Source organism: Parus major, chromosome 17 (genome assembly GCF_001522545.3).
Source record: "Parus major isolate Abel chromosome 17, Parus_major1.1, whole genome shotgun sequence".
Taxonomy (NCBI): Eukaryota; Metazoa; Chordata; class Aves; order Passeriformes; family Paridae; genus Parus; species Parus major.
The window spans coordinates 1,613,059-1,636,029 of record NC_031785.1 but is presented as its reverse complement, the minus strand read 5'-3'; the positions used below and the strand labels follow the sequence as shown (position 1 = coordinate 1,636,029).

The window sequence follows — 22,971 nt, the reverse complement described above, 5'->3', positions numbered from 1 at the left end:
TCGCAAGGGCCGCGGCCTCGGCCGCAGCGGGGCCGTGTGACCGCCCCGGGTCCCGCAGGGCTGGGCCGAGTCTTGGGGCAGGCGAGGGGCGCCGGGCCCGGCCCGTCCTCCCCAGCTGCGGGTGTAGGGGACAGGGACGACCCACCGGAGCCGCGGCAGTGTCCCCGGGACCCCGCCGAGCGCGTCCCGGAGCCGCCGGCTTCCCCCCGCGTCCCATCCCGGGCGGAGCGGGACCGACGCGGAGGGACCGGTCGGGCACCCGCTTTCCCTCTCCGTGTCGCGGGGTGTCGGTCGTTGCCTGTCGCTTCCAGGTGGATCCTAAACTGGGGCATTTCGTTGCGTACAGACATCTTTATTTGGTTCATGTACCGTAACCTCGGGGTTTTTTGTGGGTTTTAACCTTGTTGTCAAGGAAGTGTTTCTTTCAGTTTAAATGTCCCCAGTAGATAATTTTTAAGGACTGGTCGTGTCAGTTGGGGGTGAAAATTAAGCATAAACAGATTGTGCTAAGTTGTTTTAAAAACACTTACCAGCAGAAATTAAATGAAAATTGAACTGCTGCAAGTAAACTTGGTGGTTTATCTCTCTGTAGAGTTGCCTGATCATTTTAGGGGAAAGGAGAAGTAGAAAAAGTATTCAGTAGAGGTTTGGAGAGGAGGCAGAGATCATGTGAGAGGTTTATAGAGGAAAAAGATTGTGTTTATTTCTTGAGTACAAGCTGGAGAACAGGTAAGGCATACAGGTATGGCTTGATCTGTATTCCAGATTTTGTTTTACTTACAGGTTTTGTTAAAGCCTAACTCAGTAGGGTTTCTGAGACTTTTGGCTACTTAGAAAACGTGTTATTAAGGAACTGCCCACTGCTGTTTGACTTGCAGAAATACTGTATTCTTTTTAAAGGCCTCTACTTAAAAGGTCAAGGACCTGAGCAAACTTATTTTTGTGTACACAGTAAACAAATTAACAAATGGAGCTTGGCATAGGGGTTTCCTTCCAATTTCCAGCCCCAAGTGCAGACAGTGTTTTGTAGCACACACCAAATGTAACTCCTTTTTTCTCAGTTCTTCCACAGTGTATTTTAAAAGTGCTCTGGTTGTCTGGTGAGCGTAGCTCCCTGTTTGTGTTTGAATCCTAATGAGAGAGCAGCTCCAGCAGTACTTAGGGCATCATCCCCAGAATTTGTTCAGCTGCTGGCTGCACTGCCTTCCTCCCAGCCTCCAGCTGGTGCTGTGTCCTGCCCGTGCACAGCACAGAGATGGGGCTGGTGCTGGGGGAGCATCAGCTGCGGCGTGTGGATGAACCAACTGTTCATAGTTAATTCATTCCAGCAGCATTCCTGTGCTGGGCTGGCTAAGGCAGTGTCAGCATTTCTTTTATAAACTGCAGTTTCCCAGGATGGGCTGCTTATTTCTGGGATGGGGAATTTACTGATTACAAGAGCCTAAAATTAGAGTTTTGTTCTCTGAGCAGATAGTTGAAATTCAGATTGAAAGCAAAATGATGTTGGCAATAGCTATCAACCTGTTAAGGATTGTTAACAAAGATTGCATTAGCTTAACTCTTGTGTTTTGTCTGATGCCTGGTTTTGCATACAGTGTCTCATGATTCACTCCTCTTCCTGATATCTGTGAGGAGAGGGGTGGAATTAGAGACACCATTATCTCCAAATAACAGTCTTTTACCTTCTGGCTCTTGAAATTAGTGGGAACATCTGTGGCTGTCAATGTGTTGTAAAATGAACAGAAAAGTTAGACTTGTAGTTGTTATTATTTATTAATTACTCTTTAGTCATCCTAAATCTGTATTTTCACATGCAGTATTCCTCTGGCTTTCCTGCTTCATTTTGAGTGCCAAGGACTTCTTGTTGCATTTAGGAGTATGTGTTGCACAGGGAAGGTGGGTAAAGAACAGACATGATTAAGCAGACTAATCATGTGATACGTGAGATGAAAAAAGATTGCTAGTGATTGGTTGTATGCTGTTTGTTTTGTTGTTTTTTTTCCCAGAGCTGTGATAAAATACAAGCATTGACCTGGAGCATTTTCCAGGCCTTTTTCAGGACTTGCAATGTACTTTTAAACAACAAGCGTGTGCTAGGTGAATTGTACAGGTAGAAAACCCCACAGCTGTCCAAGGCTGTAGGAGCTCAGTCTTACAGAATGCTGGGTTCTTTGTCAAAGCACAGCTCTGCAAAGTGTAAAGCCTCTGAACTCTGCCACAAATTCCACTGTTCACCCACACAAAGATGCTAATGATGAACACTCAGAAAGCAGAACTCTGTATCTTTAAATTGAACTATACTGGGTTTGTTGTGAAGCTGTGCATAGAGCCAGAGGAATAGAAACAGAAAATACATTATATTTAGGTATTTCAGACACCTCAGTGTCTTTTCTGCATGTCACCTTCTTGTTTTCCATGTTTTTTAGCACTGTACTTAGTGGTATAATATTTTGTAGGATAGAGGATATAAGTTTGTTTTGCATACCAAGCTTTCTGACTTTGGCAAATGAATTACTGTTTTTCAGTAATTTAGTTAATATTGCTATATTACTCTTTATATGGTGCATTCTGCATCAGATATATTGGAACTTTGTGGAATTACTTTAGGAACTGCAGCTGAGGTACAAAAGCTAAGAAAGATAGGAATGGGGAAAAAAAATCTCTTTTCCTCTCTGGTTTGCATACCTGTTCTCAAACTTATTCTCTTTTCTGCCCTGGAAACCCAGAACTTATTTTTGTGTTGTATTTTCCTATAAATTCCGTGCTAAGGATGCTACATCTCCTGTTGACTCTCAGGTTGAAGAAGTTCATTCTTGAAATACTGATTTTTTCATTCACCATCTGTTTTTTTGTGTGGTTGTGGACATTCTAAGCACCAGAAAATGGGTATTCCTTGGAAATGGAGTAAGACCAGCCATAGTTATGAGTGCCTTGCTTCACTTGTTGCATGTGTCTCAAAGTGGCATTCAAGCCTTAGCCTCTTCCAGTAATGTAAAATGGAAGATTTTCTGGTTTTCTTTTTTCTGTATGCTGTTTGCTTTAAGCTCTTTTAAATTCATTCTGTCAGAACTTAGAAGGAAAACTTTGATCATGAGTTGCAGGTCAGGTGTCAAATACTTGGGAAAGGGAGGGAAAGTAAAAGATAAATGTTTTCTAAGTATGTGTAACTAATCTGAACTTTTGGTATGTTGGCTTTCCTGTTGTTTAAGATTTTAGCATGGTGAATGGGGTCTCTGCTGTTCCTCTGCACATTATCTTGAGAGTAAGGCATAACAGCAGCGAAGGGGAATTTCACAGAGAACCAGAATTTTGAGTAAAATTGAAAGCAGTGACCGAAGAGCCAGCTGTGTTGACTTTCTCATTTTGCAACTTTCTCCAATAGTTTGTTGTCTGAAGAGAGGCCAGAACACCCATTTAATTACACAGAGGAGCAAAGAGAGAGGTTGGTAGATGTTTGCCTCTTCATATGTGTTTTACCCAGACATTTTGTCTCCCTTGGAGGTGTAAAGACACCTTCAGGGATGCACTACATTATTGGTGAAGCTTTGTGTCAGGAGCTAAACTGTGCTGAATTCAAAAGACTGTATTTTATTTATGCTGAAACAAACCAAAGCCTCTCTCCCTGTAAGGGATGAGACACTGACTGGCTGAGGAACATCAGAACTTGAGCTTGTGCTTGGCTGAGGTCCTTGGGTCCTAAGCTGTGAGAGCAGAAAACTTTGGGTCTGAGACCAGTTGCAGATGTTGCTAAAGAGCACTGTCACTGCTGCTGTTTGTTCTTGGGGCTTGATTCCAGAGCAGTCCTAAGCCACATGTAATTGCTCTGCTGGTCTTTTATGTGTGCCCTTCTAGGCTGGCCCTTTAATGGGGTGGTGATTCTGCCACCGTGAGCTTTCTGATTTGGGTAAAATGATCCATGTGGTAACCTATATTGAACAAAGTGATAGCAAGGAATGGAAAAAATTGCATCCATGCTAAGCAAAGTGTGAGGATATAGAAATTTTGGTTTACTTCAGGCAGTATTTTAGTATTTGAAGACTACTTTTGCACCTCGAGTGTTTGAGCATTAATCCAAGATAGCTCTGTGGCTGGTTCCAGCACAGTTGGGTATCTGAGCTTTGCTTGCTGCTACATCAAAAGCTTCTCTCAGTTGCCTGCTCCACACTCCCCTTTGCTGTGCTCTCCTATCTTAGGTAATTTCATGAGACTTCTGCTCACTGTTAAACTGGCAAATTTGGGCTGATTGGGATGTCCTGGTGTTGCAATTCTGTGTTGTGACACTGCTGTGGGGTTAGGCTGGGCTGGCTGTGTCCCGGGTTCCGCGTGGGGTTTGTTTACACCACGCTACGCCAGACACGGAGCGTGGAAAAGCACGAGAAGCTTGTTATTGAATTGAAGGTAATGCTGGGGAAAGGCGTTGGATTGAAACACTTGGGAAATAGGAGAAATTAGCACTTCAAGACAGACATACTATACCAAAATAAAGTGCTAAATTGATCCTTGCCTGGATGATCTTTACAGCTGCTTGTGATCAAAGCCTGCTTCTCTACTCCTGCTGTCAGTGTGGGAGATGAATTTGCTCTGTTTGAATGAAAACAGTAAAGCCAAAGGGGTATTTAGTGTTTGATGCTTATTTTTAGTTTGTGTTTCAAGATCTTTGATTTAGGTATTTTCAGAGATCTGTGTGTTATATAGATGGTGCAATACGGAACTGTTATATGAATTTTTAAGACAAAAGCATCTTTAAAAATAAGAACTCTGCCCTACCTTTAAGACACATGTGAGTAATACCAGACACATACACTGTGTAGAACTTCTGAAAATGTTTGCAGCATTTTTCCAGCTAGTAATTCCCACTGAAAGTCAGTGGGTCTTAAAAAGGTATTGAAAAGGATATCCAAGTCCAAGTACCACACATGATTTTGAAAATTAAATCAAATAACCACAGGTGTGTTGTCATTCATGAACAAACCATGTCCATTCTTCCTCTTACATTCTGCTTCAGTTGTTCTCTGAAACACGTTCCAGGATCATGAAGTGACTTGGTTGGGAATTGGTTAGAAGTTGTCCTCCTAGCACACTTTATGTTGTATTGGTGGCAGTGGGGAGGGCACTGATAGGAATCAAAGCAGGCTTTGCTATTTTTGGTGCATTGTTCCTGGTTCAGGCAGGAATGCTATGAGCTCTGCCCGTGGCTGTGCCAGGTCTTCGTTGTTTGGCTGCACTGTTGGAAACCAGGTTGGGATGGTGCTTCCAGATTGGAAGGCAGAACTGGAGGCTGAAAAAACATTTGAGTTTGGTTATGCTTGGGAGTTTGTAAAGACCCGAGCCATTGAGATAAGGGTATATTTGGATTTCTGGGAAATTTAATCACCCATTTTTATCACGGCAGTCTGTTTTGAGCCATGGATTCTGGGAATCTGTGCTGTAGAGTTCAAGGTGTGCAGCTGAACTTCACCTTTTGTTCCTTTCTTCAAATGCCTCTCAGTGCCAGTTCCAGCTTTTTAAAATCCTCTGTTGGCTCTGCTTCTCAGTACTGATCCAGCCTACGCTGTTCTTCCTGCTTCTTGGAAGTCTTTGCTTTTATTGCTCCTTATAGTACAGAAGATTCAGCATAGATACATAAAATGCTCTGTGTCCTAAGGTTTCACAGCAAAATATCAAGAGTTAGGTCAAACTCTTGTTTGGGGGAAAAGAATGTGACTGCAGCATGCAGTGAGTTCTGATAGGTATGAGTAATTTTTGCACGAACATTGTTGAGGGCAGGTATTAACTGAAGGAAGCAAATGGACTTTATTGTGCTGGCCTTAATTGTCAGCAAGTGCAGTGTATGTTCCAGGGCCCTGTTTTGTGATGTGTAGAAAGTGGTGACTGACATAACCATGAAATACTGCACAGAGTTTTATTAACTTCCCTTTTGTGAGCTGTGGAAACCAGTACTGTAGTAGCATGTGCTGCTTAGCAAAATGAAGCCAGGACTTTGAGTGTGCACTGAGAGAGGAGTTGGAGCTTGGTTGTACTGTCAGATGAGTTAGTTTTTATAATTAGTCAGGAGGTTTCTGAAAAGAAACATTTGAGGATTTTAGCATGAAGTTTTATATAAGTATTTTTATGATTTTTTTGTTTTTCAGGAGTTTATAACATATTTAATCTCATTCATGAATCGAACTTCCTTTTTAAGTCATGGATGACAAGGCTTCTGTTGGAAAAATCAGTGTCTCTTCAGACTCGGTATCCACTCTTAACAGTGAAGATTTTGTCTTGGTTTCCAGGCAAGGGGATGAAACACCATCTACAAATAATGGTAGTGATGATGAAAAAACAGGACTGAAGGTAAGAACCAATAACCTGAGTTTGTTCCCTGTTCTTCTAAATCAAACTAACCATGGAGAGCTTAAAGAGGGACTTCTTTATTGTGGAAAACTTGACAGAAGAGAGAACTTATTCAAGAACCAGTTTTGTCAGTAATTTCTTCACTGCTGACATCAGAGGTGGTAATTAGGTTTTGAGTAAGAGCTCTCTCCATCACTAGCTGTGGGTTTTATCCCGCTTTCCAGAATCCTTCCTGAGGTGCTTAGGATGAAACAGACTGGTTGTCAAGAACGTGGAACTGTGATTTTATCACAGCTTTCAGGTGGAAAGCAATATTAACATACATGGATTTGACCGTATCTGTTAATTCAAAGATACGTTGAAGTTTTCCCCAATGTGAAATGTTCTCTTTAAGAAACGTAGAAGAGTAGTTGTAACTAACAACTTGGCATGAATCAGAGAACAGAGCTCTGTGTGAAAGGCTTGTGAGAGCTGGAGGGGCACTGACATCTTCTCACTTGTAAAAGTGCTGTTCTGAAAAGAGACCCTTGTCACCCTATTTTTTATTTATTTATTTATTTATTTTGCTACTTAAAGCAACTTTCATCCCAGTTTGTATTTCAGCAGTTTTTAAGGAAAGTGGCACAAGGTAATCACTCCAAATTCCGTCACCTTAATGTGTTGAAAACTGGATCTTCCCTAGAGTGAGTAGTTAGTGTGTTCTTTACGGGATATGGAAAGAGATATTCCACCATTGGAAGGAACTGATGTCTGTCTACAGCTGTATCTATGTCTTTAAAGATGATAAGAAACCCTGTGTTCTGCCTGTTGGACTGGGTGCTCCTCTTTTCCTTTCCAGTAGTTGTAACAGAGACTTTATTGAACATTTCTTGATGCTTTTCCTCATCTTGCTTTTACCTCCCAACTGCTTTGTTCGTTTTTCTTGTGTTCCTTTGAGTCCTGGGCAAGACATGCTGTTATAGTGGCCCTTTTCTTTTACACAAGACTTCAAATAAATTCTGTCAGTTAAGGGTCTCAAGACTGATCTTTTGCTTAATCTGACAAAAAAGTTCACTTATGTTTTATGGTTGTTGCAGAAGATGTCACTTTGCATCATAGAATAGAAAACATGGACATTTCTTGAGCATGAAGCCTGGTGATCTGTGAAACCTGCTGAAAGGCTGTAGCCTCATGCTTGTCTTTCTCAATGCTGCAAATACCATCAGCATCAAAATCAGTGTCAGCATCAATACTTAGGAATTCAGAGTAGTCTCATAGTGGTGCTTCTGTGGCAGTGTCTGTAATCAGCTCCTGAAGCATTGTTTGAGATCCCAGGAGACAGACACTGTCAACCAGATTCTGTTCCATCTTGTTATTCCCAAAGAAAATTTGGAAGCATGAAATGCCATAGTCTGCAACACTTCTTGCTCCACGTGAGAGCTGTTTGTATCACTGTTTGCTTCCAAAGTGGTTTATGAAATGCTGGCTCCAGGTGTGCTGTTTCTCTTGATGAGGAAGGAAGAACACGAGCTCTTCTGCCTCCTGATCATCAGTTGTAAAATAAAGTTACACTGTTCTCTGATTTGGCACTGAATACCACAGAGCTTTGCAGGTCTTAAGCTTCATTATGAATTTGGTGCCAGGACTGAGCACAAGCCTTGAACAAAGTGATTTACCTTGAGCTTTTTAGTATTTCAGCATGGAGAACATGCGCTGTTGGTTATTGGCTGCAATCTGAGTGATTAATGGGAATTTTCTACCTTAAACAAGCACTCTACATTGCAATCTAAACTCTCCATAGAGGGACCTTCCTGTTAACCTCCTTCCTTCTGCTTAAGGAGAAAACTTTTAGCTGAGGAAATGGGAAGACTTGCTAGCTGTTCTTAGGGAAAAAAAAAATAAAAATTTGGTATTTTGGTATTGTTCTACAAGAAAAGAGACATTCTGCCATAGCCTATGGCTTTGTTCTTGGTATTTCTTTTTCCTCAGTTTGCAAGTAGCCATTCAGTTGCCAATGAAGTGGAGTAGTGGAGGTTGTCAGAGGTGTGTTAAGTGTTGTCACCGTGATATCTGAAAGTGTTTCAGTAGTTCATGAAAAATTAATGTTAACAGTACAGCATGAGAGCTGAGGTTATGTATTTCATAGGAACAAATGAGATTTTTTTTTCCAGGCAGAAGCAATTGCTTTGGTACTTATAACTAAGTTAATTTATATGTGTCAAACCCCATCTTTTTTTTTTAATGTGGCCTCTAAGAAAAGCAAAAACTGAGTTCAGGTTTTTGTTTGTGCAGGTGTCTCTGGTGTTCTCTCTCTTTAGAAAAGCAGTTAGAGCATGTTTTATTTGCTAATGAGCACACTCTGAGGATGGTGCTGGAGGTTCAGGTTTGTGTTTGCTGAATGTGACAGGCTCTGAGATTTGTACATCAGGCCTAAGGCTCATGTTTCAAATTTGCTGAAAATTTGATAGGTCTAAGTAATAATAGTGCTATGGCTTGAGTTAATGTTAGTTTTTGTTTGGCACTTCTTTTCTTCCTCAAGTCCAGACAGAGAAATATTTCTTTTCAATATAGTTAGGAACCATATTTTTCTTCAGTCGGTCGTAATTCATAAATGCATTTTTGATTTTGTCAGTGCTGAAATACTTGGTTCAGTTTAAAAAGGGGTTGTCAGTAAATGTTTTCCAGAAATACAATTTGCCAGCTGTCTTTGCTTTCCAGTATTGTTCCTGTATCTGCTTCTGCCCACTGGCAGTGGGACTGGAAATGTGGATTTAGGAGAGCTTTGCTCCTGGAGCCCAGTGCAGTTCTGAGCTCCCCGGCACAGCGAGACCTCTCCCAGCAGAGGCCAGCAGCACATGCATCAGGAGGAGGGAATAAATCACAGTTCTGATCAATCCCCTGGTGTGCTAAAGGAAGTTTGCTACCTCCTAGTTAAAGGTTAAGTAAAATCAGTTTTGAGTTTTGTGAGAAGTGGAGAAAACCCTGATTAGGGCAATGGTTTCTTTGCCCAGCCTCAAGCATTTATCAGGTGCCCGTGTTTGTTGTTCCCTTGTGCCCTTGGCTCTGCCCCGTGCTGTCAGGCTGGCTCTGGTTTTGGGGCTGCAGCAGGGATTCAGGCACGTTTACACCTTCCTTCCCATGATGTGGGGAATTGGTATTCTTGTGTAAGAAACTGGTGGACACAAAGTTAACCTTGGCTTGTGTTTTAGGCCTCGGTTTGCTTGCAGCTGCTGTGTTGATTTCTGGGGCTATGAGAACAGCAGGACTCCTCTAGTCCAGAAGTGTGGTAACTGTGCCTTTTAAAATTCTTTTGAAGTCTGGGCTGAGAAGGAAAGCTTTCTTGAGAAATTAGTTTAAATTCCTTTTTTTTAAATGGAGTTTTGATGATGATGTTTTAGAATATCTATGAGATGGATTTTTTTATTTTTACATGCCTATTTTCTGTAAACAACTTGAATTTGTGTTTTACCTGTCACTCCTATTTTTGGGAAATTTTATTTTCAAGATCATGTTTTATAGATGTAACGTCTAAATATGTTATTCATACTGATGGTTTTACCAAACAGAGTAGATCACCGTTCAGATTTTTTGCCTTTTAATCTTGATAGAGTATTTTTTATGTGCCTTTTACATTAATACCATTACAACTTGTAGTTCTCACTGGATAAGAATTTTTCACCTTCCTTTCCCAAACCAAAGTCTGTTGACTGTGAGATGCAGTTTTTTACCAGAATGAATTTTAACTTCAGGTTTCACAGAGAACAGGTGCTGTAAACTAGAAGTTACTCTAGGTTTTTTGAATACATAGCCTTTAAAGGGGCTGACATGAGACTATCATTAATTAATTCTATTTTGTTGCAAAATATAAACTCCATACAGTAAAGGAATATGGTGCATCTTCCATCATCATCATAATCATCATCATCACCTTTCTGATGAATGCCTGCAAAGACCTGAATAATAAATTTAATGCTTGAAAGCCTTCTGCCTTTGATAACCCCATGCTTGTGCAAGATTTTTCCACAATGAATCACGTGAAAGAATATTAAAATTGTTGGGAGGAAAATGGAAATCTGTGGATTTCTGTAACTAGTTGCAAGTTACAGATGCCTCCCTCTGTGGGTGTGCAGCTGAGTAAGGCAGTTACCCTGTCTTGCTCCTGGCAGGTATCGCAGCACAGGAGTGCATTTTATTCTGTACAAAAAATGACATTCTGAATCAATTTCGAGAGCATAAATGTCTCCTGTTGTTGTTTAGATTCTGTAGCAAAACAGTCACTAGGTTTTTAGTTCTTGGAGTAGTTGGATAATTTGGCTTTTATTAGCTGGCCTTTAGTATCTCAAGTGAGTGAGTTTACAGAGAGGTAAGAATATGGAAGGGCTCCTCGGGTTGAATTTTGGTGTCAGCAGGAATAACCAGCTGCAGCTGAATTGTTAGAAGCAAGTACCTTTTGCTGGTGGCATCTGGTCAATACTTGGTAAACTTGGCCACTTCGCTATTAATTGCAGAGGAATGGACAAGAGTTTCCTTAGAAGCAGTATCTGAGAGTTTCCTGAAATGAATGCTTTCTCTCCCTTTCCACTTCAGGACCTCATTTCACACTGTTCAGGTGGCTTCATGTTTTCATGTTGACTTCTGTGAGCTCAAAGTCAGGCTGCAGCTGAGTGTTAGGAAACAAAGCACTGCTGTTACTTCTCAGTATGATGGCATAATCTTGTTCCAGGTGCTTCTCTTCCTGTGAAACCTTGCTGTCTTGCCCATGAACCGTGTAACATATTTAATTATGTTTGTCCTTTCTGGTACTAATCTGAGAATTGTTATAGCCCATACTGTGGGCATCTGTAGGTTTCTCTGCCAAAGGTAGTCTTTGTGGTTGGTGATTAAAGACTAGTTTGAAAGTAATCTCCTTGCTTTTCCTAGTGTAGAAAATTCCTGCTTTGAGCTTGTAGATTTGTTAGAGCAGGGAGGATATAATCCATGCTGGTGAGTGTTTGCACCCTGCAGTTTGTGTTTATGGTTGTAACTGGGTTAAATTTGTTGACTGCTGCTTTGGCTGGTAAATAAAAAGCCATATGAATGACCCTGTGCCTGAGCCGTGTTTTTTGTTGTTTGAACAATCTTTTCTTCTTTTTTGTGTCCCAACTCTGGGGCTCTCAGATTGTGGGGAATGGAAGCGAACAGCAGCTGCAGCGAGAGCTCGAAGACGTGCTGATGGATCCACCCATGGAAGATCAGTCCAGTGAGAGGGACCATGGAGAAGAAGTCAGAACTGATGGAGATGGGGAAGAACCTGTTGTCCTTGAAGCATCAGCATCCTCTACCATTAACCCAGTGTCAGTGGCAGGACTCCAGAAACCAGAAATGAGCTTGCCAGTGAAACCATCCCAAGGAGGTTAGAAAAAAAAGGGGGGAAATACCTGGTAGTATCATATGAACTTGTTTTTTGAGGGGAAAGTGAAGAGAATTTAGGTACAGGTGTGGCCACTGGCCTTCCCCTGTGTCTCACATTATAATCACTTGGTGCAGTAAATTTCAGGTTATGTATGTGATGCAAGAGTTAATATCTGCTGAACTGGCCTGTCTTATGAAAACACTGCTATGCCAGCCCTGAGATGTGTGCACAAATATGGAGGTTACTTGCCTGGCTGTATAAAATATAAATACAGGGCTTTCCTATAGTGTTTTGACCTGGCCTGACTTTTCTGTTCTTACCCTCTTTGGTCTCCTATTCAGGGGGGAGTCAGTGTCTGACACTGTCTTGGTGTCTTGCCTTGTGTCTCACGTTCCCCCTCGTGTCATGCCCTAGACTGTGAGGATTTGAGCCCGTTCACACCCGTGACAGACGAGGACAGCGTGGTGTTCAGCAAGCTGACCTACCTGGGCTGTGCCTCGGTGAACGCCCCGCGCAGCGAGGTGGAGGCGCTGCGGATGATGTCCATCCTGCGCGGCCAGTGCCAGATCTCCCTGGACGTCACCCTGTCGGTGCCCAACGTCTCTGAAGGGACTGTGAGGTACAGGGCTCGCTGCTCTGGGGCTGTGCATTCATCTTGACTCCTTTGAAAAGCAAACAGGCTGATGGTTTACCTTGCAGGAGACTTGAGCAGCTTGGATTTTCTTTAGTGGGAGAAGGGGGTTTTATAGATATCTGGGAAAAGGCATCCTTTGAATTTGTTTACCAAACACTCTGCCAAGAAGTACTGTGGTGATGCAAGCTGTCCCCAAAGCCATAGTGAGACTGGTTAGTGATGAACACTTTGCACATAGCCTGGAAAGTAGTTTGTAGAGCTAGAAAATGTTTGATACATGAGACTTAACAGAGGTGGGTCTGTCTACTGCTAAATATTAGTTTAACTTTCTGAACACTAATCCCTGAAAACCATGGGGAGGTTATTGGTGGAAATGTCTGCACATTCTACTTTTTTGTGCTGTTCAATTTAAACATCGTTATTGTTGTAATGCTTTGCAGTAAATGACAGTCAGAAGCTAGTTTTTGTGGTGTACTTTCTCTAGGGGGTGTGAAATCGTTAAAGCTTGCAAGTTATGTCTGGCTGAAATAATTCTTCTGAAGGTGCAAGCTTGCTTTTTTTTTTCCCCTCTCTCTATTTTAACAGACTTTTAGATCCTCAGACAAACACAGAAATAGCAAATTATCCAATCTATAAAATCCTTTTCTGTGTACGAGGGCACGATGGAACCCCTGAAAGTGATTGCTTTGCTTTCACTGAAAGCCACTACAATGCAGAACTCTTCAGGATTCATGTCTTCCGATGTGAAATCCAAGAGGCTGTAAGTGCAAGCTTTTTGTCAAATGATAATTATGTACATGTAAATGTTATTACTGAAATTTAAGTTAAGTTTTTCAGACATTTTAAAAGTAATGTAATTCATCCATCAACAAACCTTAATTATGGGATAAGAATGCACAGTTAACAGTTTATCCTAAGAAGCATAGAAAACCAGTTAATTATATGCTAAAGCTGAATTATTTTTGTACAATTTGTTGTGAATTAGTGAAAATCCAGTTAGGTTTCAGCTGATGTTTGTGCACTCTGGCTGCAGGTGAGCCGAATCCTGTACAGCTTTGCCACTGCCTTCCGGCGCTCTGCCAAACAGACCCCGCTCTCTGCCACTGCCACGCCCCAGACTCCAGACAGTGACATCTTCACCTTCTCCGTGTCCCTGGAAATCAAAGAAGATGATGGGAAAGGTTATTTCAGGTAAAGATTGTTCTTTTGTGCACAATATGGTTCTGTTGGAAAGTGAATGAAGAGAGAGGGTGAAGCTGAGGTGGTCCTGAACTCCCTTTTTGAAGGTTTTCTATTCTAGTTTAAAGGAATCCCAGCCATAAATTTTTTTGGGAAATAATACAGTGATAACCCTCTGGACTAGGTAATCTTAGTCATTGAACTGAACATTGGTGCTATCTGCAACGTGCTTTTTCTGTTTAGTTTTTTTTCTATTGTCTTGAAGTCCTCTGCAATGCCTTTTAAGTTGTGCTCAGCAAAATTGCTGCTGAAGCTGAAAGTGCATCATTGTCACCGTGCTATTGGGAATATTGATGCTGAGACTTCAGTGTGTGATTGGCAGTGTAGTTTTATGTTTTCCCCCTCTTTTTGCAGCATTTAGAAGGGCTTCTTCAATGAAAATAGAAGGGAAATAGTCTGAGGGTTGGTCACTCCTTGGCTTGTTGGTGTCATGTGCCCCAGTAGCCACATCCCTTGTGAAAGCAAGCAATATGTGGTTCCTTATGGGTAATACTGTATGTTACATGGGTAATCAATATTTAGAAACTGTTGAAATTAGCTCACAATACTGACCCCCACAGTATAAGTCACCCGTTTTTATTTTGTAAACTGTGTCCTTGGTATCCACCTAAACCGATTGCCATTTCTATCATGCTGCTGATCACAGCATGCAAGGAAGAAAGATTTTGAGTGCTTTGGTGTAAGGAACTACACCAGTGTCTGATGCTGGGTTTGGTATATGCAAGGAATGCAGATAAATGATCCCCTGAGATTTATTTTTTTCTTTTCCTTTTGAATAACAGTGCAGTTCCCAAAGACAAGGACAGACAGTGCTTCAAACTCCGCCAAGGGATTGATAAGAAGATAGTGATTTATGTGCAACAGACAACAAATAAAGAACTTGCTATTGAAAGGTAATGTCATCAGTTATTTTGTGGATACTCCATTTGTGTGATTTAGTGCCACACTTCTCCTGAGTGTGGTAAACCAGAGGATGAAGTGGAACTTACCTGTGTGGGCCAGAAGTCCTTGTGAAAAGGCCAAAAGGAAATCATAAAAGAGGTCCTTGTGTTTCATCCTTGTCTCTACTGAAGGGTAAATTGATGCAAATATGTCTAAAAAACAAAAAAAAAGCCACCAAAGGAAGGGCAGAAGACTGCAGGCCAAACGTTGTTTTGAATCCCTTGTTAGCAGTGGCTTTATCACACTGTTCTTTAAAATGAAGGTAATGGAGCAATTTCCAGGCTGCTGTAAGCAGGGTAAAACCATATTGTAAATATGCTTCTGAAATCTTGCTTGACATTTTTGATGTTGGCTTGACATCAGTTTGCTGGACATGCTTGATGCTGCTTTCAAATGTCAAGGTTTGCTGATGTTTGTCAGTGGATTCATGGGCTGTTTGTGGTGTATGACAGCACATACTTGGATAAGAAATGTTAATGGCTTGTTTGTGAGCATGTCTAATTTCTGCAGTTATATTTTTTTGCTTGGCTTTGCAGATGTTTTGGCCTTCTCCTTAGCCGTGGGAAGGACGTTCGGAGTGGTGACATGCACCTTTTGGATTTGGTAAGGAGCTTCCCTAACAAAATACAGTTAGAATTTTGGTTATGATTGTGCATGATCTCAGGATGGACAGAGAACTCTTCTGCAGTTGTTGATGGGAACTGATGTAGGTTCTACAGTTGAGGGGGAGGCTCTGGGCAGTTGAGTCGAATCCCTCCCTGCCTCTCCTGCTCAGTTAGAACATGGACCTGGTGCTTGGTCAAGGGATTTGCCTAGTTTTAGTCAGTCATGACTATTCTCATTCAGGGGCCTGAAATAAGAAACATGGAACCTTATTTTTAGACATGCTGAATATTAAAGTGCTATGCTTTGAATGTGGAAAGTTTTACAGCATAGTTATCAGGGTGAGAATTGAGGCCTGAGAGGCTTCAAATATAACACTGAGAACTAGTGGGTGCTTTGTTCTTATGACTCACTTTTCTCTATAAAGTAATGATAGAGAACATTTGACTTCACAAGTGAGAAGTGACAACAAATTTGCTAGTATTTATGCAGTACATAGTGAGTACTCAAAAAGGTTTAATACTACATGAATAATTTTGCTTTCTACCAGGCTTTGGATTGTTGAGAAAATAAGGTTGTTGGGAAGACAGACAAGCTGAACATTAGATAAAATACTGATTTGGTTCTTAATGACTGAATAATATGTATTTTCTCATCTACACCTCTGTGAGCTGAAAGTTGCTATCAAATGGTCACCTCCAAAATACTGGTCATGGCATGTACTAATAGAATAATTAGTATTAATTGGCCTTTCTATGTTATCAGTGTGGGCACCAAGGATTGCAGGGGAACTCTGTTATTTCCTTCAGAGATGATCTCTGTCACATGGACTTGCCCTTTCTTTGCCAGTGTAGTACATTTCATAGGGCTGGCACTACAAAATGTAGAAGTTTCTTTAATTTAAAAAGAAATACATAAACTTTCCTTGATTCCAGGAGTCCATGGGTAAAAGTTCTGATGGGAAATCATATGTGATCACTGGAAGCTGGAATCAAAAGTCTCCACACTTCCAGTTTGTAAATGAAGAAACACCAAAAGGTATGAATGTTGCCAGGTGTTGTTATCCCTATGCAGGGAAATTACTTCCATAGTGGGCATTGGATCAATTCCCTTTTCTTTTCAGAAGAATCTCACATTTCACAGGATGGGATATATTCTCAGAAAGGGTGCTAAATACCACATAAAATAAAAAAAAAAAAAGACAAATAAAAGCAAAGTGTGTTCAGTAATGTGTTGTAGGAACTGTGTCCTAGTAGGAGGCCCTGCAGGTGTGGGGCAGGATGCAGGTGCTCTGTGCACCACTGGAGCTTTTTAAGAATCCCACTGAGAATTGCACTAAATGATTTCTGCAGGCACTTGCTTTGCTCAGTGTCTTGTGGTCAGTTCAGACTTTTCCAAACCCAAGTTTTTAATTAAACAGAAGGATTCCTGTACCTGTGAAAATGGAAGTAAACCACTCCAACTGTCATCCAAAAATAGCTGATATCACATTGCTCTCTCAAGTCCTGAAAGAGACTGTCATTACTTGTTTTAAGATGTCAGCTGAATTATCATCTTTTCAATCTCTTGTCGCCGTTGTGTGCCAGAGGTTGGGAAGTTAATGGGAATTGACTGGGCAAAGTCATAAAAGTCAGCTGCTGGGCACAATGTGGTGCTGGAGTGGATGCCATCCTGCCTGAAGGACACAATTTATCATTCCCTGCCAGAGAGATCTCATAGGTCACTGAGCCCTGTTGCCTCCTGTTGGAGCATCAGAGTGTGTAGTCAATTTTTGGAATGTCACAGCTGAGATGGTCTTAAATGTCTTTAATATCATGGTATTAAACACTTAAGTAACTTCTAAAACCAAAAAAGAATTGAAGTGTAATTAGGCTGGATGGTAGGAGATCTGCACTGTGCAGTTAAGTGCACAGATTCTCTATAATGTTTAATGAAGGTTTTGGATATATTTCAGTGGGATTTGAAAAAGCAGAATTTTTATTCTCTTTAACAAGATCATTTTCTTGGCTTGAAGGCTGCAGTTTCCTTACTCTCTAGTGGATAGTGCATAGTGATCTAATTTCCCTATTTTGAAACTTGTAGAGGTTTGAGATGTTAAACTGGGGGAAAATCAGTTCTGAAAAGGAAAGTTTCCTTTTTTTCTTTCTTTCATGTTACTGGGAAAGGGGTTATGAAATATTTTATTTGAAATATTTCTTTTCATATTGGCTTAATTTTCTCTCTCTAGATAAAGTGCTGTTCATGACCACTGCTGTGGATTTGGTGATAACTGAGGTGCAGGAGCCTGTTCGGTTCATTCTGGAGACTAAAGTCAGAGTCTGCTCACCTAATGAGAGGCTGTTCTGGCCCTTCAGCAAACGGAGCTCAACTGAAAATTTTTTCTTAAAATTGAAACAGGTAATGTGTTAAAAAATAAAGAAATAAAATTGACAGTTAATAGGCTGTTTCTCCCTATGATTGCTAAACCTTTAGTAATATAATGTTCATAATGCAACATTTTCCTCCTGAATCAAAGAGGTAAAATAAATGCACTTCACTTTTAGAAAAGTTACTCTTCATTGTGCTGATTGTTGCTGGCTATCTGCAGTTCCCATAAAGAGCCTCCAGTAGCTTTTTTGATAGCTTTGATGAGTCTGCAAAGTTAGAGAGGCTTATGGATTTTCCAGCCAAACCACAGCAAGCAAAGGAACAGAGGATTTATCTGCAAACTGGGGCTGTGCTGAGACTTGCTGCCATAAGGGTATAGAGGGGTAATTGTGTAAAAATTAAGAGGGAAAAAAAGTCCTTACTGTAATCCTGGTGACATGGTATCTGATCTATCACTAAACTTTTATTATGCAAATCAAACATTTCTTTTGAAACTTTTTAGATGAGCAAACATTCACATGAAACTCCAAAGGAAATTATTTTTTGTCAAAGTCTATTTTCCCCTTCTGAATGGTTGGAAACAGATTTCACACATACCCCAAGTTTGCCCTGGGGGAAAAAAATCCAAGCAATCACAAAAAAATCCCTAGAACTTGTTAAAAATTTTTACTGTTTTTTCCAACTTGTATTTTTACCCATCTACTAAAAATGGAAGGATTATTTCTGTCCAGAAGATTCCTAATAACAGTACAAGGCAATAACTGAGTCTTAAAATAAGGGTGGTAAGTTGAAGGTCCAAGTCACTAAAGAGATGTTCTACTTCATGTACTTGAAGTAGCTGCTGTTCTTCTGCTCTAGAAATTGTTGTTCTGAAATAAAAGTCCTCTTTAAAGAACTGGAAATGTATAAAAGCAAATAACAATGTGGATGTACCGTGCTCTCTCATGGCTTAGCAATTCTGGGTGCAGAAAAGAAAAGCAGTGTTGGAGTTCTGATTTCTTGATAAGTGTTCTTATTTAAAAAGGTTTTGAGTTAAGCAAGAGGCTTTTCTTCATTCTTTTTACATTTGCCTTCAAGTGCTAACAAAGAATGGCATCTGGGTAATAACAAAGATGAGGTTCACTAAGGATTCTTTTTCTGTGTAAAAAAAAAACCCTTTCCTTCAAAATTTAAGGTGGAAAAATGCTTCATGGATGAGCTCAGCCTTTTTATTTAGAATATTTTTGAGGTGGAACACAGAGATATTGAATAGTAGAGGCTGTTGGGCTATAAATATTCTACAGCCTCCAGAAGGTGCCTTTTCTGTTGGGCAGTTTAAAGGAAGCTTATCTTACTGAGCTAATTCTGGATCTTTTGTCTTACCAAATTCACAGACATTGTGACTTATCTTGGCCAATTCTCTTTTTCCACAGACACTGTCGGGTTATCCAACTTGCAGTGTTTACTAATGGAAGATTATCAAAACTCATAGTGGAAGCAACAAATATAGAATGTACTGCCTGATAAGCCTGGAAGGGAAACCTGTTTCTGTGGAGTCATGATTAGCCTATTAAAAATACAGCTGTGTAGAATTGGCTTATCTTACTTTGGCAGTGTTTCTTTATTCGGAAATGCTGAAAGCAGAGGGATTTTATTTGCTCCGATTACATTTAGTGATTTTGTCATTTTTAGTTTTGATGCATTTCTCTTCATTTTTCATGCTCCAAAGAATAAAATTGAGCACTGGGAGCTTAGTATGGAGTATAATTATAAATCTTATTTCCCTCTTCACTTTCTCTTTTCTGCTCTCTATTTTTATTCTTTAGGAAAAAAATTCTAAGTCCTTAAAACGTATTAAAATTTTAGAACTGCTTCATAAAGAAAAATCCTTCTTTAAAGGAAGGGAAGGTAGCAAAGCATTGAAAATTATGGAGGAAGAGGACCACAGAGTGGACTTTGGGGCTCAGCAATTTGTGTTCCTGCAGCAGTGTATACACAGAGTTGGAAGCTTTGCTAAAGACCATTGCCATGGGAAAATCGTGGAATCCTAGATCGGTTTGGTTTAGAAGGGACCTTAAAGCTCATCTCATTGTGTTCAAATAAATATGAATAAATTTTTTAAGACTACTTTTAGTATCCCCAGAAACCATTTCTATTTTAGCTCATTTTATAAATTCTCTTTGAAGAATAATTTGACATATTTTAAAGGTTTTGCTTTCAATTTTCCACTGCTGTTTAAGTAAAGGCCAAGTTGCTGCATTTTGAGGAGCCTTCATCTCTTAGACCACAGATGCATTTATAGCTTTAAAAATCAGTGCATTTGTGTCCACTTCATTTGTGGTTGGAAAGATGAGCTCCCTGTGGATGGCAGATCCCAGTGACACTTGTGCCTGTGACAGACACTTTGTGCCTTTGGGTGCAGCACGCTCTCAGCACATTTCATGGCATCAGAAGCACTGACAGCCTGCACCTTGCATTAAGTGTGTTCCTGGTATGAACATTCCTTACTGTAGAATGGAATGAAAGTTGTTCCTCAGCTCTTCTATTCCAGAAAGAGAAGGCAGAGCCTTAGGAAGTGATCTGGCATTTGTGTAGCTTCCTCAGTAAGGTGAACCTTGTTTCCTAGATAAAGCAAAAGGACAGGAAGAACAACTCGGACACGTTGTACGAGGTTGTGTGCCTGGAAAGTGAGTCAGAGAGGGAGAGAAGGAAAACCACAGCCAGCCCCTCTCTCCGCCTGCCCCAGTCGGGCTCGCAGGGCTCCATGATCCCATCTCCTCCAGAGGATGATGAAGAGGAAGGTAAGAAGCTCCTGTGCTTTGTGGACTTTGAGAAAGGGCAGTTGGAGAATAACTGGTGATTATAAAAGATGTAGGATCCTTTCCAGTCAAAACCTGCCTGATGAATGGTTCTTTCTTGCTGGAATACTGCAAGATTTGATACCCAGTGTCCTGGCATTCCTGCTCAGCCTCTCCCTCGTCTGGCACTTCAGTGTCCCTGCTTCTCTCAGCCCAGGCCTCCTTTCTGGTGTATCTGGGACAATGTCAAAAAGGGCTCCTAAAAAGTGGGGGTTATTGTGTGGCTTCTGCCCCTCCCTGAGCTGCTGTGAGCAGGTTTGAGAGCAGAAAGGAGAGGCTGGTGTTACTTGAAGTGTCAGCAGGCAGTGTTTTAGTGGAGAGTCAGACATCTGTGACAGATGAAACTGTACCAGGACCTGCCCAGCTTGAAACTTAATGCATTTTCAAGAACTTCTGCTTTTAAAAAATTCTTTTAAAGGAAACCATGACCACTTCTGAGTATAGAAACATCTGGCCTTATGGCTCTGAGCTGAAATGGACATAACTTGGGTTTCTGTTTTTCCACTTTTCCTGCTGGCCTTCCATGTGGCCTTGGCTGAAGTGTCCCTTCTGTTCTTTTGGCAGACAATGATGAACCACTCTTAAGTGGTTCTGGAGATGTTTCCAAAGAGTGTGCAGAAAAAATCCTTGAAACGTGGGGAGAGCTGCTGTCCAAGTGGTAAGTGGCAAAATCACATTCTGAAAATTACAATTCTAAATATTCTCATTTCATTTGTTCCTTCTGCTTGGAGTTTTTATTTCCAGAGGCTGTTTGATATAAGATTAGTTTGGATTTAGTTCTCTATCCATCCCCACAATGCCCTTTATTCTCTGTCTTGATGTTTTTTGATTTCTTTAGAGGGTCTTCTAAATATATTAATTTTTGAGTGTGTGCTTAATGTATAGAAATTCACTTATGCTGTGTCTTTAGTTGGTTGTGTCTTAAAATGAATATTCTACCTACCTTCAGGTTTCTTGGGATTTTGTTAAAGGAAAACCTGAACTAAGTAGTATAAAGAAAATGCAGCTCTTGCTTTGTCTATTTTGCACAGATCACTTCCATTCCTCTTTGTAATTCTGACTGGGTTCACAGCCAATTTTTCCTGCAGCTGTCATATCTTAGTGACTGTAGCTTAAGAAGTGGGAGATTTGGACTTGGATAGAGAAGATGTTTTTCCTCCCTTATCTAAAGGAAGGCTCCAGAGCCTGCCAAGAAGGAAGTACATGAGCTCTGCTGTTTTTTCCCTGGAAAATGTCAGTGTACAAGAAGAGTGTTTCTTGACAGTCCAATTGCTAATGCAACACAATCCTCCTTTGATGAGGGATTTTTTTTATTCATCTTGAAATAGCCTGAGTAGTTCCAAAGTGATGCTGATTGTTGTAAAATGCAGGGGTTTTGTTAGGTTTTATTTTTCCCCACAGAAGGAAGTGATGGGCAGCATGAGATTGAACTCAGAGGCTTCATTTTGACTCTGGCTTTAATTGTGGCCTGTGGCTTCCTGAAGGAAGCAAGGGCTGTACAGCAAGTCAAAGGTTGTGTGGGGTATTGATCTGAGGAGTAGGACAGCAGAGGTTGGAGTCAGTCATGCAGCTTAGGAGAGAAAAATACTGATGTGAGCACTTAGACAGGAATCTCTTTAAATTAAGATTATAACTATTTGATATTTTCTGCAGTTATTGCTAATTTGAGTAAGTAGTTTTCCTTCCAGTTTGGTTTTGCACTAAGTGGACACATTTCTAAGAGGGGAAGGTTGTGGTAAAATGTTACATGATCCCTTTTCCCTCTCCTAGATTTGGAGAAACATCTTTCCCAGATGAGCTCTCTGCATCTGCTGCTGTGAGAAAGTTTCTTTCAACTTGAATTTTTTTGTAATTCTTCCAAGGGCTCAGAGATAATTAAGCCACCTGACTCCCATTGGAAATGTTTTGGCAGCTCTAAGAGGATATGAAATGCTTCTGTGCTAATGCTGGCAACAGCTTTAATATGTGTTAAAGGGCTTTCCTTCTTAACTAAAAACGTGTATTTGGAAGCAATGATCCTCCAGCTTTTAACATAAGAGGATTGAAAATAATAAAAATCAGACTTCAGGTAGTTTCATGCTAGTTTTTTAGAATTGTGTAATTAGATTTGTATAGTAATTAAGTATTTGGTATTTTGTGATACCAAAGAATATCTGGCTGATGTTTCATAACTGCTGAGTCACACAGTTTTTCTCATTTCAAAAATAGTTTGGAAGAATCCAGTAGTGTGTAGCCTTTAGTCTACAGCCTTCATGAGTGTATTCATTGGAGCTACTGTTGTGCTTTCTCTGATCTGAGATTAAGGCAAAGCAGTTTTATAGGCCTTTAGAAAAACACTGAGTATTTTGTATATAGGAGGTATTTTATATAACTATACTTACATATTATAAAAGCATAATATATACTCTATATATATATATGTTTATAGGTGTGACTATATATTGATATAAGTGTAAGTACTAAATAAATATAATTTTTATTTCAGTTGATTTACTTTAGAGAAGGCACAGTGAAGGAGGACATGATTGTCCTGGGTTCTGTGCAGTAAATACTGATTTAAATGTCTGCCTTGTTTGTCTCTAGATTATTGTGATAGAACACTGTAGACTGGAGAAAGGCAATAGGGCAATCCCAGTCTGTATAAA

At 40.5% G+C, this 22,971-nt stretch overlaps 1 protein-coding gene across 4 annotated transcripts in view; it reads left to right on the top strand.

Moving 5' to 3' along the window:
• Positions 1 to 1,786: 1,786 nt before the first annotated feature.
• The window catches only part of RABGAP1 (RAB GTPase activating protein 1), a 61,114-nt gene continuing 39,929 nt past the window's right edge, over positions 1,787 to 22,971 (top strand). Inside the window, exons 1-13 of one of the 4 annotated variants that reach the window (XM_033518425.1) lie at positions 1,787 to 1,896; positions 3,383 to 3,442; positions 6,132 to 6,333; positions 11,470 to 11,704; positions 12,119 to 12,323; positions 12,924 to 13,098; positions 13,372 to 13,529; positions 14,360 to 14,470; positions 15,056 to 15,122; positions 16,058 to 16,160; positions 17,350 to 17,519; positions 20,095 to 20,269; positions 20,891 to 20,984. In XM_033518425.1, coding sequence (XP_033374316.1) covers positions 6,184 to 6,333; positions 11,470 to 11,704; positions 12,119 to 12,323; positions 12,924 to 13,098; positions 13,372 to 13,529; positions 14,360 to 14,470; positions 15,056 to 15,122; positions 16,058 to 16,160; positions 17,350 to 17,519; positions 20,095 to 20,269; positions 20,891 to 20,984 — 1,643 coding nt within the window. In that variant the 5' untranslated portion in view covers positions 1,787 to 1,896; positions 3,383 to 3,442; positions 6,132 to 6,183. Of the gene's footprint in view, positions 1,897 to 3,209; positions 3,443 to 6,131; positions 6,334 to 11,469; positions 11,705 to 12,118; positions 12,324 to 12,923; positions 13,099 to 13,371; positions 13,530 to 14,359; positions 14,471 to 15,055; positions 15,123 to 16,057; positions 16,161 to 17,349; positions 17,520 to 20,094; positions 20,270 to 20,890; positions 20,985 to 22,971 lie in introns of all 4 variants that reach the window. The other 3 variants (XM_033518424.1, XM_015644553.3, XM_033518426.1) reach the window with 3 other exon arrangements.